This window comes from Clarias gariepinus, chromosome 22, assembly GCF_024256425.1.
Source record: "Clarias gariepinus isolate MV-2021 ecotype Netherlands chromosome 22, CGAR_prim_01v2, whole genome shotgun sequence".
Classification (NCBI taxonomy): Eukaryota; Metazoa; Chordata; class Actinopteri; order Siluriformes; family Clariidae; genus Clarias; species Clarias gariepinus.
In genome coordinates this window covers 11,429,228-11,445,512 of record NC_071121.1, presented here as the reverse complement: position 1 = coordinate 11,445,512, position 16,285 = coordinate 11,429,228, and the positions used below count along the sequence as shown (strand labels likewise).

At 37.9% G+C, this 16,285-nt stretch overlaps 1 protein-coding gene across 1 annotated transcript; it reads left to right on the top strand.

Moving 5' to 3' along the window:
- The first annotated feature begins 2,599 nt into the window (after positions 1-2,599).
- emc1 (ER membrane protein complex subunit 1) lies at positions 2,600-14,303 on the top strand. The gene is made up of 21 exons (XM_053483108.1): positions 2,600-2,722; positions 3,431-3,558; positions 4,362-4,427; positions 4,517-4,610; positions 4,691-4,819; positions 4,969-5,095; positions 6,308-6,463; positions 6,562-6,729; positions 6,821-6,892; positions 6,967-7,065; positions 7,147-7,243; positions 8,092-8,208; positions 8,740-8,939; positions 9,115-9,264; positions 10,266-10,427; positions 10,514-10,771; positions 11,140-11,313; positions 11,659-11,869; positions 11,972-12,056; positions 12,362-12,491; positions 12,861-14,303. The coding sequence occupies exons 1-21, from the start codon at positions 2,631-2,633 to the stop codon at positions 13,038-13,040; spliced, it is 2,895 nt and encodes a 964-aa protein (XP_053339083.1). The 5' UTR covers positions 2,600-2,630; the 3' UTR covers positions 13,041-14,303.
- Positions 14,304-16,285: the final 1,982 nt, after the last annotated feature.

Sequence of the window (16,285 nt, the reverse complement as noted above, 5' to 3'; positions counted from 1 at the left end):
GAAATGCAGCTAAAGTAGAGCTGCAGGGGATCACTTCCAAAAACCGGAACCTGAATAAGACAGAATTTATTACAGAATGACTTGTTTAATTTATATACAAAAGAATGTAGAATATTACTTTGATTTTCATCTCAGGTGAGCAGGTAACATTTATTAAAGGGGACTCTTTAGAAATGCGAGTTGGCTCTCACTTAAAAGAGTCAGTTTAAAGAGTTTATATGCAGGTACTTTTTGGAAAAAAAACAAAGAAAAAAACTCTGTTCATCAAAGTTATTTTGAGAATTTACACAAAAAGATGTTCAAACCTGAAACATTACTGTCATTATGCAATGATACAAAAATGCATATACATGTATAGTTGTGGAAAAATATATATATTTTATTGCATTGCTTTGCATTTATTGGATATCATTATATACACATTTAAAAATAGTGCTTCACTAAGCAGAACAGAAAAAGAAAGTTTTAATAAATGCAATATCCTTTATCTTTTAATTGTTCTATCTTGAAAGTTTTCTTGCTGGGGTTCCAGCTTTTACATGTTTGTGTTGACGTAACCGGGGAATTGAAGTTTTGCTTTACAGATTCCTATACGGATTCCTTATCGCTGTCGCGGTGCACTAATGTTATGAATTAATGGTTCAGGTGACTGCCAATGGTTGGCAAAGCTTCAGTTGGCCTTGAATATGGACCAGTCAGTACAATTAAAACAGTCCTGAAGCTGTTCAGATGCTCCCTCTGGCTTTGCTGGTTTCCCTGACTTGATGAGTGGTCTGCTGGATATAAAAACAGAGAGATGTGGTCCAACTGACCCAGATGGGGGATGGTACTGCAGTGAAGCCATGCTTGATATTACTGTACATGGTCAAGCATATTTCCTCCTCTAGTGGGACACAGTACATGATGGTATAATTTAGGCAGCATTTTTTAGATTTGCTTGTAATAGCTGGTGACTTTAAACAAACACCCCATTTGGATGGTCACTCTGCTGCTTGCTATTAAGTACTCTAGAGTAGTAGCAGTGTTGGCTTGAGGGGGACCGTAAACTGCAGTGAAGCCATGCTTGATATTACTGTACATGGTCAAGCATATTTCCTCCTCTAGTGGGACACAGTACATAATGGTATAATTTAGGCAGCATTTTTTAGATTTGCTTGTAATAGCTGGTGACTTTAAACAAACACTCTGCTGCTTGCTATTAAGTACTCTAGAGTAGTAGCAGTGTTGGCTTGAGGGGGACCGTAAACTGCAGTAATTATAACAACCGTGTATTCCCATCAGACGGCCTGGAGTGGCCACGTTCATGTGTACGCTGTGCTTGTCCACCTGGATTGGTGTTGGATGAAGAATTCCATTCTCCATAAGTTTCCTGCCTATGGATCCAAATTCGGAGTCACTTAGTTATCACTTTTGCCTCATGGCAAGGTGCTCCATCATGCTGGATATGGTACTGTAAAAAAAAAAAAAAACTGCTCTTGGATGGTTGGCAGAAGTTGTTTTCTGAGGAAGATTTTTGTACCATTCTTTATTCATGGCTGTGTTTTAGGCAAAATTGTGAGTGAGCCCTCTACCTTGGCCGGGAAGCAAACCCACTCATGAATGGTCTCAAGATGCTTCACTATTGGCATAATACCGGACTGATGGTAGTGCTCACCTTCATCCATTTCATAAAGGCCAGCAAAGAAGCCATTTCTGTCCAGGAAAAACATCAGGTACAGACTGACACACTAGTATTCTGCAAAAGGTAGCCTACTTGGGAAAAAGTAATTTTGTCTGATGATTTCCTTTTTCCGATTGCTCGGGGCATTCGGAAAAAGGCTTGTACGGAGAAGAAAAACCTAGCGCTACCATCAGTCCTCCATCCAGTATCTCCATCCATTTATTTATTTAGGAACCACTGTAGTCCAACTAGGGACCAGGTATTACCACTGTATTTATTTCCATTTTAAATTTCACAAACTACAGGCAATTTGTGAACACCAGTTAACCTAATCTGCATATCTTTGGACTGTAGGAGGAAAATGGAGTACTCTAAGAAAACCCACCAAGCATGGGAAGAACATGCGAACTCCACACACAAAGACCCCAAGACATGAATTGAATCCTCAACCCTGCAGGTGCAAGGCCACAGTGCTATCCACTAACCCACTGAGCCACCATATGTCCAGTAACTAGGCATTAAAAATTTATAATAAAGTCCATATTTTTATACAGATTCATTGAAACAAATTGTACATTACTTTATGAAATAGAAAAATGAAAAAAGTCTTTACATTTTCACACCCTGTGTGTGTGTGTGTGTGTGTGTGTTTTATGGTGTAGACACTGATACATTATGCATAACGTTAGATAAATAATAAACATTCTGTGTACTGCTAAAAACTGCCTATATATAAACTATTTAAACTGACTTTTAGGAAAGAGCCGACTCGAATTTCTAAAGAGTCCCTTTTCAATGAATGTTATCTTCTTACTAAATTATATATACTAATTATATTTTAAAAATACTAAACTATTTTTGTTTATGAATTAAACAATTAATTCCGTCACAAAGCTGTTCAGGCAGTGCTGTCTTATTCGGGTTCGGGTCCTAAACCGCAAAGGATTCTGGGAAGTGATCCTCTGCAGCAATGACTCTCTTTCTAGCTAGGGTCTTTATTTTTATCTATTTAACATGTTTTGCAAACGCTGTTTTCGAAGACCAAGTGGGCAAATTTGATTGGTACGTACGTGTTATTAGCACGTGGATGTTGTTCGTGTTTTTGTCCGCTTTTATTTTGTTTTGCTGGAGAGGTTTTACAGTACCGGTGCTTTAGTCAAGCTAATTGCTAGCTAATTGAATATGAGGCGTTGTTTTCCCCACCCGCTTTCCAAATATTTCCGCCTAGAGTTTCATGATGAATCAGGATTTGCAGGAGCTGATTGGAGCAGATTCCCTGTTAGGGTGTCCTGTTAGCCAATCGTATTGCAGGAGGCGGAACTGAACGCAATGTGGGTGGGAGAAATATAAGATCACCTGCGAAAATAACAAATTTATAACAATCACTTGTTGTAGGGTAACATCCACCACTGCGCGTGAGCCTCTTGATATGATGGACATTTTGGTAGTGTTAACGCAAGGTTTTTTTTTTTTTTTTACATTTACAATAAGAAACCCGATATTGACATCCAGCTGTGGCAGGCTTCTGGTCACCTGCTATATCAGTCAGCAGGAGACTCATTTTACAACACAAAATGTGTCAGTGGATTGGATCAGGAAAGCTGTGTCCCATGCCGATGTCAGGGCTGTGGCATTATCTCAATGTACCACCACTTAAAGCTGAACCGTGCTTTACAGTTCACAGATGCATTACTATGTGTTAGTAGCATCTAAAATAACTTGTATTAAGCATAAGCTGCTAATTTTTATCGTTTTGCAATCTTCTTTCAGGAGACAGCAGTTTGTTGGCGAGGTGCGTTTCGCACTCTTTGATAGTTATTCCCAAGCATCTAAAAAGCTCCTGGTCGCAACAGAAAAGAATATTTTTGCCTCCATCAATTCCAGAACGGGAGAGCTTTGTAAGTATTCACCCTCATGTGCCTTACACATAGCAAACAGCAAAATCCGGCTTATTACTCAGAAGTGCTCTTTTCAGAAAAGGCCCTCTGTCGAACTTATTTACAGCTTTTTCCTTCTTTTTAATCACCTGGTACACCAATGCACTCATGCTTCATGTCTGAAAAGCTGGCCTCTCACAAACCCCTTTAATGGCCCAAACATGTAGAAATCACTTGAAGCAAGGTCAGAACTGTACAGGGAATGTGGCAATAACTCCTAGTTGAGTTCCTGTAAACGCAAGTGGTGTTTGTGAATAATTGTGTGTACAGCGCCACTTCAGCTGGGATCATTATTCATGGATGTACAACCTTCTTTAAAATCATCGTGCTATTCAAAAGTTTTACTGCGGCTAAACGTCTTATTACTGTCCTGTGCTTGAAGTCTTCCTGCGGTTTTTAACTGGCATTCATTCACAAGAAATTTCATCACAAGTCTCAGTTTGACATGAATGCCTCTTCATGTAATTAATAACATTTATTAAAATCCCTTGTGACTATAAATTAAAGCAAATGTAAATAGTATTACTGTTATGGACACATTTTACTTAGTATGAATTTCTGATGATCTGCCTAAAGTACGTTCCAGTTACTTAATAGTAATTTTATATATATATATATTTTTTTTGTAATGTAGTAATCAACACATTTATTTGTAAATAAATATCCCCTAATCTTATTAATATATTTTCCAAAATGCCAATATGTGCTGTAAATGAGATCAATATTGAATGATAATTTCACTGAATTCCTATTTCTGATTTCAGTCTGGAGACACGTGGACAAACCAGGACCAGAGGGTCACATAGATACACTGCTGGTTCATGGGCAAGGTAAAGATGAATCTGTATGACTTATCTCCTTGAGAAAACCCTTCCAATGGATGCACTGTTGTAAAACTTTCTTTAATTTCTTTATGTAGATGCTGTTGTTGTTGTTGGGAATGGACGTCTTCTGCGTTGCTGGGAGAGCACCATCGGTGGCCTGAATTGGGAGACCGTGCTTGAAACTGGAAGGTTGGGTTCTAATAAAAGCCAGATTGTACCTGCACTGTTTCAAATCACAGATGTAGTAACAGTGCTTTTTTTCACTTTAGCTTTCAGTCTGCTGTGTTTGTGGGAGTGCAGGACCTGGTGAAGTATGTGGCAGTGCTTAAGAAATCTGCCATCTCTCTGCATTACCTATCAAATGGCCATCAGAAATGGGTGGAAAATCTCCCAGACAGGTAAAACAAGGCTTTTTTTTACTAAATGAATTATATATTTTTTCTTTTTCACTGATTTCATAAGCCAATATACACGTCCATTAATAATTATGGTTCAGCTATGTCAGGAAGAGATATATTTTTGCCTCCATTGTTTTTGTACCCTACAGTGACACTGTTCAGTATCAGATGGTCTATTCCGGAGGAAACGGGCCGCTTTATATTCTCGGTGTGGTCCCCAACTCTCACATCGTCATTGTTGAATATAACATTGAAGATGGAGAGATCATGACACAGGTAAATTGCTGATTATGGTACATTTTTCTTTAGTGACTTAATGCAAGTGAAACAGGTTCAGTATTTGTTTCTCTGATGGCGGTTTTTTTAAAAAAAAGGACAATTTTAATTTAAGCTTGTTGATAGTATAATATATTTTATTTTATTATTAGTACTGTTTAGTTTTAATTGTTAGGATATATTAATTAATTACAAAATAACTACTTTATACATTATTATACAGACATTTTATTTCTTTTTTTCCTACTGGATGTCATTACTAATGACATGGTCTAATAATTACAGCAGTTAAGGTCAGAAGTTCTGGTTTGGGTCTGTGGGTAAATAAGTTGATTAGACCTCATTATTGTGTCTAGTTCATTATTATCTATTATATACACCAGATATTCTCAAACTTTAGATGACTGCAGTTTAATGTAAAATCTAAAAATTTGAATGTATATACAGTATGTTTTTTTTCCTACATACTGTTTATTTTTAATGATTAATAACATAATTTTAATCTCATGACTTTGTTTTACTGTAAGTACTTTTTAAGTGAACATCTAAATCTAAATGTTTTAGGTTCATTTTAAATTTAACTACAAAAATAAACATTTAATTCCTGTATTTACTTTGGGAAGCACTGATATTAATGTTAGAGAAAACTGATTTTATCTTAGTTATTGAACTTTCAAACAGAAGTACTTATGAGTAAGAATCAGAATCAGAATTACTTTATTGATCCCCGTGGGGAAATTCTCTTTCATTACAGAACAAACTCCTGATGAAAATAAAGATTTAAGAAGACATGTAAAAAAAAAAAGAAGAAATAGAATAAGAAATAGAGGAAAATAGTATTAGAAGTTCAGGAGCGTTTGTAATAGGCAGCACACGACTTCGCGCATGTCTAAGATATCAAAACCACAACATAACTGCAATGGTAAGAAACGCGCATGCAAGGACAAACCAAAGGATGAAAAGATTTTCAAAAAGCCAAAATCTATAGCAAGAGATGGTCTGAAAAGTCCTTAAAGGCACGTGGAATGTATCACATTTAAAATTTTATGGTTGTTCCACTATTAATATCCAAACGTGCATAAATTGAACATTTTGTAAAAATAATTTATCATGTGTATAATATAACAGTCTTGTGGTGTTCAGAATTTTTTTTGCAGTTAACTGGACATCTCTATTTCTGTGTGAAATCCTCTGACCTTTTATTGTTTTCAGAAATCAGTAGATACTCCGTGGATAAGCAGCTTACAGTCTAGTTGTGTGGTGGTTGGTCCTGGAATACTTTTATGCGTTGACTCAAGCACAGAGTCTATATACACCTTGCCACTGCAATCTGAGGATCAGTCAAAACCAACCCAAATTCCACTCCAGGTATCAATTTAATTAACTCTGATTAAATTTTTACTTTGTCTTTAATAGGGCTACTTTTTTGTTCTGTGTGAAGAATGTTATAATATCTTTCTTTTCAGACTGTTGGCATAGAGGTGGCTTCAGGGTTTCAGCCGCGTCTGATCTCCACTCAGACCCACCCTGCCCGTTCTCCTCTGCCTGAATTCTTCCTGCAGCTCGGGCCGGATCATCACGTCCTGCTACAGCTTAACCATGGCGCTGTTGCTCTTCTCAGAGACTTTAACCCAGTGCGCTGATTACATTTGAATCATATTTATATTTATCTAATTAAAACTCAGTTCTCATAAACTTATACCTTTCATTTAATTTTTTTTTCAGTCATACCTGGTTGCTTTTGCAAATACTGGAGAAAAGACAGTGGCTGCTGTGATGTCTCCAAAAAATGAAACAGTAAGTAAAGAGCCAAGAGGTTGCTAATTCATAAGTAGCAATTATATGTAATATTATTCTATTTTTATTTCAAGGCATGTACTATCAACCTGTTCAGTGTTGATGCAGGAAGGAGGCTACTTGATACCTCTGTCACCTACATCCTGGATCCTAATGGAGGAAAGCCAACTAGGGTATTTGTTTTTATATGACGTTTAGAACAAAGATCATCATTTTGGACCACAGAGCTAAGCAAATTTAAATGGTTCTTCCAGTTGTATGTCAACGCCTTCTTGAAGAAAGATGACTCTGTGGGCTACAGGGTGATTGTACAAACTGAAGATCTTCTTCTAACTTTTCTACAGCAGCCTGGTGCGTATGCATGGAAACTTTATGCATGGGATGGTGAATGGTGTTTGACCGAGTATCCCAATTTTATCATCAGCACCCATTTAAGTTAGGAAAACAACAGAGATCCTGTATTCCCAATACTAATTAACTGGGGTAATATGCTTATATGTTTTTTCTCCTCATATACTAGAGATGTCTCAGTGATTACAAATTTTAGCTAATAGCTGAAAGATGTCTACTGTATATACCTTAGAACAATTTTTAGTTGTTGTGGAACAAGTTAGTTCCAGTTATTATTTACATTATGGTAGCTTTACACAGCCATCCCTCATCAGGCTCATTTTCTCCTCACTGTCCAATCCCATAAATTGCTGAAAAAGCTAAGGGTTTCTATGATGGAAAGGTGACTGAACGCAGTGCATTGCAGCTTGCTGCATATGTGGCTTTAGACTGATTAGCGTGTCCATGCTGTCCCCTGTCCACTGCCAAAAGAGCCTACAATAGACCTGTGAGTATCAGAACTAGACCATAGGGTGAGGAAGAAAAGGGTGGCCTGATGTAATGAATAACATTTTCTTTTCCATCATATGGACATTTGGGTGCACTTATTTGAGGAAGAGATGGCACCAGGATGCATTATGAGATGAACGCAAGCTAGCAGAGGTAGTGTGATGAAAGAATGGGCATACTGGCATTCATATGGACATGTGCCACCTACGTAAACATAATTGCAGACCAACACCTAATGGCAGTGACCTGTTTCAACAAAAATTGTCACGTTCCTAAAAGTGCTTAGGATTTCTCAGTGCCCTACTACCTAGGTTGTACCCTAAATTTAAAAAGCAATCTAATACACTTCCAATGTGCAGGCCGGGTAGTGTGGACTAGGGAAGAGGCTCTCGCTAATGTGGTTACTATGGAGATGGTGGACTTGCCACTTACTGGAACACAAGCAGAACTGGAAGGCGAATTTGGAAAGAAAGCTGGTAACGTTTACTATGATGATTATTACAGTATGATAACTTTATCTGTTTTATTTTGGTGATTGTGATTTGGGCTTGAATATTTCGGGATGTTTGTCTATGCACAATATTAATATACTTTTACCTTTTCTGTTTCACTTATCCAAAAAACTGCTGTAAGAACTTGAAGCTGAAAATTCATTCAAATTATACTTTGTCCTGAATATTTTGAATTTCATAATGCTGCCTTTTACTCACACTGCTTGTCCTCACTAGTGCACTAGTCTTTCATCTGTCCAATGCACTCTTGACTTGTCTTGTGCTGTCTTTGTATTATTCTTTCCTTTTGCGCTTTCATTTTGCTGCACTTGGATCCAGCTATTCAAGGTAATTTGCTTCTGCTGTTTTTTGTTTTTAAACAATGTGCAATTTATTTGACTTAATGGTGGCTAATAACTTGATTCCTGGCGGTATTTACAACGGCAGTAACACGGGTATAAATAAAAAGCCAGTATGTCTTAGTTTACCAACACTGCTTTACTGTAATATTTGCAGACGGGCTTTTGGCCATGGTTTTAAAGCGCCTCTCGTCCCAGTTTATCCTCCTGCAGTCCTGGATTGGCCATTTGTGGAAACTCTTCTATGATGCCCGAAAGCCTCGCAGCCATGTGAAAAATGAAGTCACCATTGAAACCTTGTCTCGGGATGAGTTCAACCTGCAGAAGATGATGGTGATGGTGACTGCCTCAGGGAAGGTATAATGCGATAAGGTTTTAGAAAGGTGTTTTTCGAATAATAAACTTTGATTTTGTATAGTTGTATCAAAGATCAATTTCTTAAAGGCTTGTTATCTTAAATGAAAAAGCTTGGATAAACACAAAATAGTTATTTTACTGAAATAAAACTTCTGTACTCATTTTTTTTCTTCAGCTGTTCGGCATTGACAGTAAGTCCGGGACCATTTTGTGGAAGCAGTACTTGGAGTATATCAAGCCCAACTCGGTTTTCAAACTGATGGTGCAAAGGACAACTGCTCATTTTCCTCACCCACCCCAGTGCACTTTACTCATTAAGGATAAGGTGAGTGGTTTTATTGTATTATTAAAATACCTGAATCATCTTTACCACATTTAGTCATGCTTAATTAACTGGTGTTTAATTGAATAAGATTCATGTCAGTTATAAAATAATGTAACTTCGGGGGAAAAAAGGTTTACATAAAATGCACAAATGTATAGTACATTTCCGTAGCAAGGACCACCCAACATGTTCTTAAAACCTGAAGGATAATGCTGAATTGTCAACTTTAAAAAAGAAATGTGGTCAGAAAAAAGAATTGATGAATGACTGTGTCAAACTTACAGTAGCAATCACAGCTAATTATTGCTCAAGCACAATGCAATGAGAACTCATAACATTGGGTCTAAACACCAGAATCGCCATAATAAAACCCCTCACTCAGTGGAATGGCATGTTCATCGACTAATCCGCTGTTCGGCCCTAATCCCTTTAGTTTATCTGATAACAGTTATCAAAATATCTGCTACGCTCATGTACCACAGCTGAATTTGGGGAAACCAGAGTGTAACTGTAGTTGTAAATGTTAAAGCTTCCCAATGTGAAGGGGTTTCCAAGGCTGCCACACAAATGTTCTAACATTACCATAATCTGTACATTTTAGCACCCCAACCCTGTCCCTGTACATTTTTCCGTAGGTCTTAAACCATTAATAAGAGCATAGGTGTCGAGCCTAAGACCCATGGGTCAAAGGCAGCCTACTTTTGTCATTTTATTTTGCATGGGTAAGAAAAAATTATATCGGAAGACCCCATAGTGCACTTTATTACGTATACAGTGTAGTATTTCTGCAGTGGAGTCAGCAGTGGAGCTCTCCTCAAGGATATCAAAAAGATAGAAATTAAATCATATTTTTTTCATATAATGTAATTTTATTGGTATAAACATCTGATGTTTCTGAGCATTTGTGATTTTTCTTTAAAAAGTTGTAAATGTAAACTGAACCCCGATATTGACACATATTTTCAGTGTTCGATGGTTTACTATTGGTCTTTGTTTTGTAGGACACAGGCCTGGGAAACCTTTATGTCTTTAATCCTATCTTTGGCAAGAAGAGCCATATCAGTGTTCCAGCTTTGTCCAGACCTATACTTCAGTCCCTGCTGCTTCCCATAATAGATCAGGACTATTCCAAAGTTGTTCTTCTTATAGATGATCAGTATAAGGTAAGACTTATTTCAACTGTCAAATGAGGTTTCTCTGAAATAGCTTATTTTAATAACATGAATCTGTCTGTCTGTTTGTTCTGCAGGTCACAGCTTTCCCATCCACTAAGAATGTCTTGCAGCAGCTGCAAGAGATGGCGTCTTCCATTTTCTTTTACCTGGTGGACTCGAGTCAGGGCAGACTGTCTGGTTTCCGCCTTCTTAAGGATCTGTCCACTGAACTCATCTGGGAGGTGGTCATCCCGACTGATGTCCAGAAAATAGTGGCAGTGAAAGGCAAGCGTGCTAATGAGCATGTCCACTCCCAGGGCCGAGTCATGGGGGACCGCAGTGTGCTTTATAAGGTACTCCTGATCTCATTCTCAATTACTGTAAGACTGCTAGGCCTAGGTCACCATAAAAGATTTATCCATAAATGAAAATGGTTGCAATGACAGGAAGGTCATTGAGCAGACACCCATTGCATATCCTCAAGTATTTCTTTAAAAAAAACATGCACCTCCTTGGGGAGGAAACCCACCAAGCAGGGTGAGAACATGCAAACTCCATGCACGCAGAGACGGAAATCGAGTCTGGCCGGGAATCGGCCCCGGACCCTGGACATGCAAGGCGACAGTGCTAACCAATGTGCCGCCCATAGTATAAACAATTGAGAAAAAACATTGTTTGTCCTTTTCAAAAAATGTCCCTTATTGTACTTTTTCTCCTCCAGTATCTGAACCCCAACCTGCTTGCAGTGGTAACTGAAAGCACAGACACCCATCAGGACCGCAGTTTTGTGGGAATATTTCTAATCGATGGCGTGACTGGCCGTATTGTCCATGAAGCTGTGCAGAGGAAGGCACGAGGACCTGTTCACTTTGTGCACTCGGAGAACTGGGTAGTGGTGAGTACTCGGGTTACGTCTTTTTTTTTTTCCCTTTGTTAAATCTCTAAAATTGCACAGAGTACAGTCTGTGCCACAGAGACATATTTTCCATTTGGAGCGCATTACGTTAAAACAGACATATCCGTTAAGTCCTTTGGGGGAAAGTCAGTAAGGAGTTTTGGTTGTTGTTATATAAGCAGGCTTCTAAATAAATGTCTAGGATTTATTTTAATCCATAGGGCAACTGTGAATAAAGTGAACTGATCAGTAATGTGTACATTCATGTACATAAGGCACACAGGCAAGTGACTTGTTCACCCTGACATTCTTCAATGCTGTGCTTTATGCTTGTTTTTCCTCTAGTACGCGTACTGGAACACAAAGTCTAGGAGGAATGAGTTCTCTGTGCTCGAGCTCTTTGAAGGAATGGAGCTGTATAACAGCACAGTGTTCAGCTCTCTGGATAGACCTCACCTTCCTCAGGTTCTGCAACAATCCTACATATTCCCTTCTCCTATAAGCACTCTAGAGGCCACGCTGACTGAGAAGGGCATCACCAGTCGTCACCTCCTTGGTAGGTTCAGCTCTCTTTAATGTTATATAATGTAAAACTATAGAGAACAGCTTAATGAGCTCTGATATGTACGAACTAATTCTAATGTTGGTGATTTTTCAGTGGGACTCCCATCAGGAAACATCCTGTCTTTACCAAAGATGTTTCTGGACCCCCGGAGACCAGAAGTGGCCTCAGAACACAGCCGGTGAGCATCAAGGCTAAATTACGCTTGGTAGCAACACATTTATGACTTTCAAGCTTCCATTTTTTTTAATCGAATTGAACATCAAACTAATCATCACTTGTTTTTGCATTGCAGTAACTTGTTCAACAACATTTAGATCTAACTCCAACGAGATCCCTTTAGTTTGATTTGACACAAAACACTCACCAGAGAGTGACTCAGCACTTTAAACTGTTATTTGTGTTCTCGGGTGATTGTTATTGATTATTTAGTTAATCACAGACTGTTGATATTTTGTTTTGACTAAATATTTTGTTTGTTTCTAGAGAGGAAAATCTAATACCATATTCTCCTGAAATGCCAATACGCACTGAGTGGTTTATTAACTACAATCAAACTGTGTCGAGAGTGAGGGGCATCTACACTGCCCCATCTGGCCTTGAGTCTACATGCCTGGTGAGGAAGTTTATTTTGAATCATAATATCTTTACTTGTTACTTGAATTATCCATTCATTTTTAACTTTGTGTCATTATAGTACATAGTATTATACAGTACAGTGCAAAAAACTGTGTTCCATTATGACTAAATGCATTGATTTTACCAACAAGGGGTTTAAGGTTTCACGACAGTTCCTTCATTACAACAAACTACAATTATGGTCATATACTTAATGTGATAAATATGAGAGAACCTAAATTCTTCCATGTAAAAGTTTGCAACCATTTGTTTGGTTTAAATTAAATAAAAATTACCTAACCTCAGTTCAGTACCACTTCACTGCATGGCTTGAAAGACTTTCTTTTTTTTTTTCCTTCTGTTGTAGGTGGTTGCATATGGCCTTGATATCTACCAAACCAGAGTTTATCCTTCTAAACAATTTGATGTCCTCAAGGATGATTATGATTATGTGCTGATCAGCAGTGTTCTCCTTGGTCTGTTCTTCGCTACCATGATCAGCAAGAGGCTGGCAGAAGTGAAATTACTGAATCGTGCATGGCGATGAAAACTGCTTGGCCTGACAGCTGCAGTCTGCCCATTTAAGAATTGTGATTAACACATTGATGGCAGAAGACCAGCTGATGCCCATGTTAGACTGCAAGATTACAGGGAATGATTTGAACGACAGCTGTTTGGGGTGATGGAAGGTTTTTTTTTTTTGTTGTGTTTTTTTTTTTAAGAAAGGCTTACTGTCTTTAACACAAGAAAGGTATAAATAATGTTTCTTCACTCCACTGAGTAGTCCATTCTTAAATTATTTATTGTAAATGTTTTAGAAAAGAATTATCTATGGAATGTTCAAATTTCCATACAGATAACAAATGCAGTGAATTAATGCAAGAATTTAATTATATACTGACTGTGTGTTGTGCTACTGTTGGGCAATTTACATGAAACATACTTCCTAACAAATAAAAATTAACTTAAAAGGTAGATTCTGCTGTTTTGATAAAATTCCTAGCCTACATCTTTTTGAGGCTAGATACTAGTTTTTAATTCAAGTCCCTAAGTGCACCCTTTTAAACTGTTGGTCAAGTACTAATTTGTGTAATTTGTTTTTATCGAAAAAAGTATGAATACAGATGAATTATTAGTCACTATGTATGAAAATGTCAAAGAATTAATGCAATTTGGGATTTTGTGGTAGTCAATAAATAATGGGAATATGTTGACAAAACCAACCATTTAAACTAAGTGCTGGAAGTTTCTTTTTTTTATTGGTTAGCATTGCTGCCGAATAGTTCCAGGGTCCTAATTTGTTCCTGGACACGATATTTGACTATGATGTAAAGTTTTGCATGTTGCTCACATGTTACATCATCTTGTTTTTTTTTCTCTTTTTTTAATTATTTTTTTTATTACCCACCTTCCAAAACTGAGTGTGTGCATGGTACACTGATGTACCTTCTAGAATGTATGTCTGCTTAAAAATCCCCTCTTTTGTGTTAACTGCCTCCACTAGCTGAAGACATTCAGTATTTCTACCACAGTTAATTTATATTTAGAACTAGAACGAATTAAATCTATTTGTATCAAGGCTTGATATGATGTGAAACCTGCAGTTGCGTTTTAGGTGAGACGCAGCTTGTTTACTTTGGTATCCTCACCCCAGTCACTAGATCTTAGATAGCCCATGTGTGTTTTCTTTTAGATTGGATAAAATTGTTCTTTTATTCATGCTTTTAAGTGCATGTAATTACCAGAACATAAAAACAATGTAGTAATTTAAAATACATCCCTAACTATTGATAATAAAAAAGAGAAGCAACACCTGACAATTAATTCTTGTTTATTACACATATCTACTTTATGCTTACATTGTCCCACACTGTTGCTCCATCTGATACACACATAATCAGCATATCTCTAGTATTTTACCATTTCAGGACCTCTGACCATCAATACCTAAACCATATTGTGTCTGCAGTAATTTTGTAGTGGCTGCACAATGGCTTAGTGGTTAGCACTGTCCGGGATCGGTTTCCACCTCGCGGTCTGTGTGCATGAAGTTTGCATGTTCTCCCCATGCTTGGTGAGTTTCCTCCAGGTGTTCTGGTTTTAGTGGCATTCCCAAGTTGCCCATAGTGTGTGAATGCCTTTGTTAATGTCAACAGGAGGTCCTCCCAAGGTTGTAAAAATGGGAATGAATACAATGGTCACCACTCTAGTTGGACTCCAGAGGTTCCTAGAAAAATGGAGTGATTCTATAATTCTATATTCGCGATTAGCACTTTATACCAGCCTTTTTTCATTCTGCTGTACAGTATGTCCTTCATCAGGTGCCTTTAAACCTGGCAGTAGAATTTGCTATTGACGATCTAGCCCCTGAGGAAGAATTCTTGATGCACTTGATTGAGCTGCGGCCTTGCCTTGCCTTGCCTTTTTCGGTCGTGGAGATGATGGGCTTGGTGGGAACACGGTGCATATTCAGATCACATGTGACGCTTGCTTGGACCATTTTTGTATAGACAATGTTAGCAATGTTGTGGATTACTTCCTGACGATCATAATGCACAAGTTGATGAATGGTTTTGACATTTTTGGGGGTTGAGCTCATTGAAGGTGTTCCTGATCTCTTGTAATCTTCTAGTGATGTTCTTCCACTCTTGAAGCGTGCATGCCATTCAAAACACCTCAGTGACTCATTGTAGCATTGCCCTAAACTAGTCAAATCATGTCAAGCGTTACACAGAATTTCATGTTCACTCTTTGTTCTAACTGTTCATGATGAAATAGCAGACATGGTAACACAAGTGGTCAGAATAGCACTAGTTGCAAAGCTCCTGACGTTAAGGTGCTTCTCATTCAATAAGCACTTATATTCTCCAGTACGCTCAGTAAAACTTAATAGCTTTTTTACTTACAGTACTGTGCAAAAGCAGCATTTGACACAGTAAACCACAAGATTCTCTTGTCTATCCTTGCAAGCCTTGGAATCTGTAGCACAGCATGGTAATGGTTTGCTTACAGCCTAGAAAATTAGTCATATGAGATAACATGGAGGGCATCCACATCTACTCAACGCAGACTCTCCACTGGTGTCCCACAAGGCTTAGTATTTGTTCCTCTCCCGTTCTCCCTCGATACCTGGCCTCTTGGTGAGGTCATATCCGCCTTTTCATACCTTATTTATGCAGATGACATGCAACTCATTCTCTCCTTTAATCCCTTAAACACTCAGGTTTCCACCTGGATTTCAGCATGTCTGGCAGACATCTCATCTTAAATAGCAGCTCATCAACTGAAACTTAATCTCAGTAAAACAGAACTGCTGTTTATCCCAAGTGATCCACCCCCGTCAGGATCTTATGATCTCCCTGCACAGCAATTGAATCACTCCTTCTGTCACTAATAACCTTGGCTACAGACTTATGGCGCTTATTAAATATTTTGGTTATTCCCCCCCACCACCACAAAAAAAGAGTGATTCTATACAAAGGGATCAAAATCATTTGAGATTACACATATGGCATCCATCAGATGCCTTTAAACAAAACAAAAAAAAGATTCAATAGTGTTTGACTATGAATATTAACCTAGTAACCAGTGTACGGATCTATCTAATGACGGAAACTTCAAAGCACTTTTGTAAGGCGCTCTGAATAAGGGCGTCTGCTAAATGTAATGTCTAAATGTAAAAAAGAAATCCCATAAGCAAAGATGCTTTTGAAAATGTCTACATAATAGAAACTTTTATAAAGGTCATAAATAGGTCTTTATAGGAACCTCTATAAAGAGTAATAAAATAAA

Coding starts and splice junctions, on each gene's coding strand:
- emc1 (XM_053483108.1), top strand. CDS start 2,631: ATGACTCTCTTTCTAGCTAGGGTCTTTATTTTTATCTATTTAACATGT. Junction 4,428..4,516: donor ACTGCTGGTTCATGGGCAAG/GTAAAGATGAAT, acceptor TTCTTTATGTAG/ATGCTGTTGTTGTTGTTGGG. Junction 7,066..7,146: donor ATGGAGGAAAGCCAACTAGG/GTATTTGTTTTT, acceptor TGGTTCTTCCAG/TTGTATGTCAACGCCTTCTT.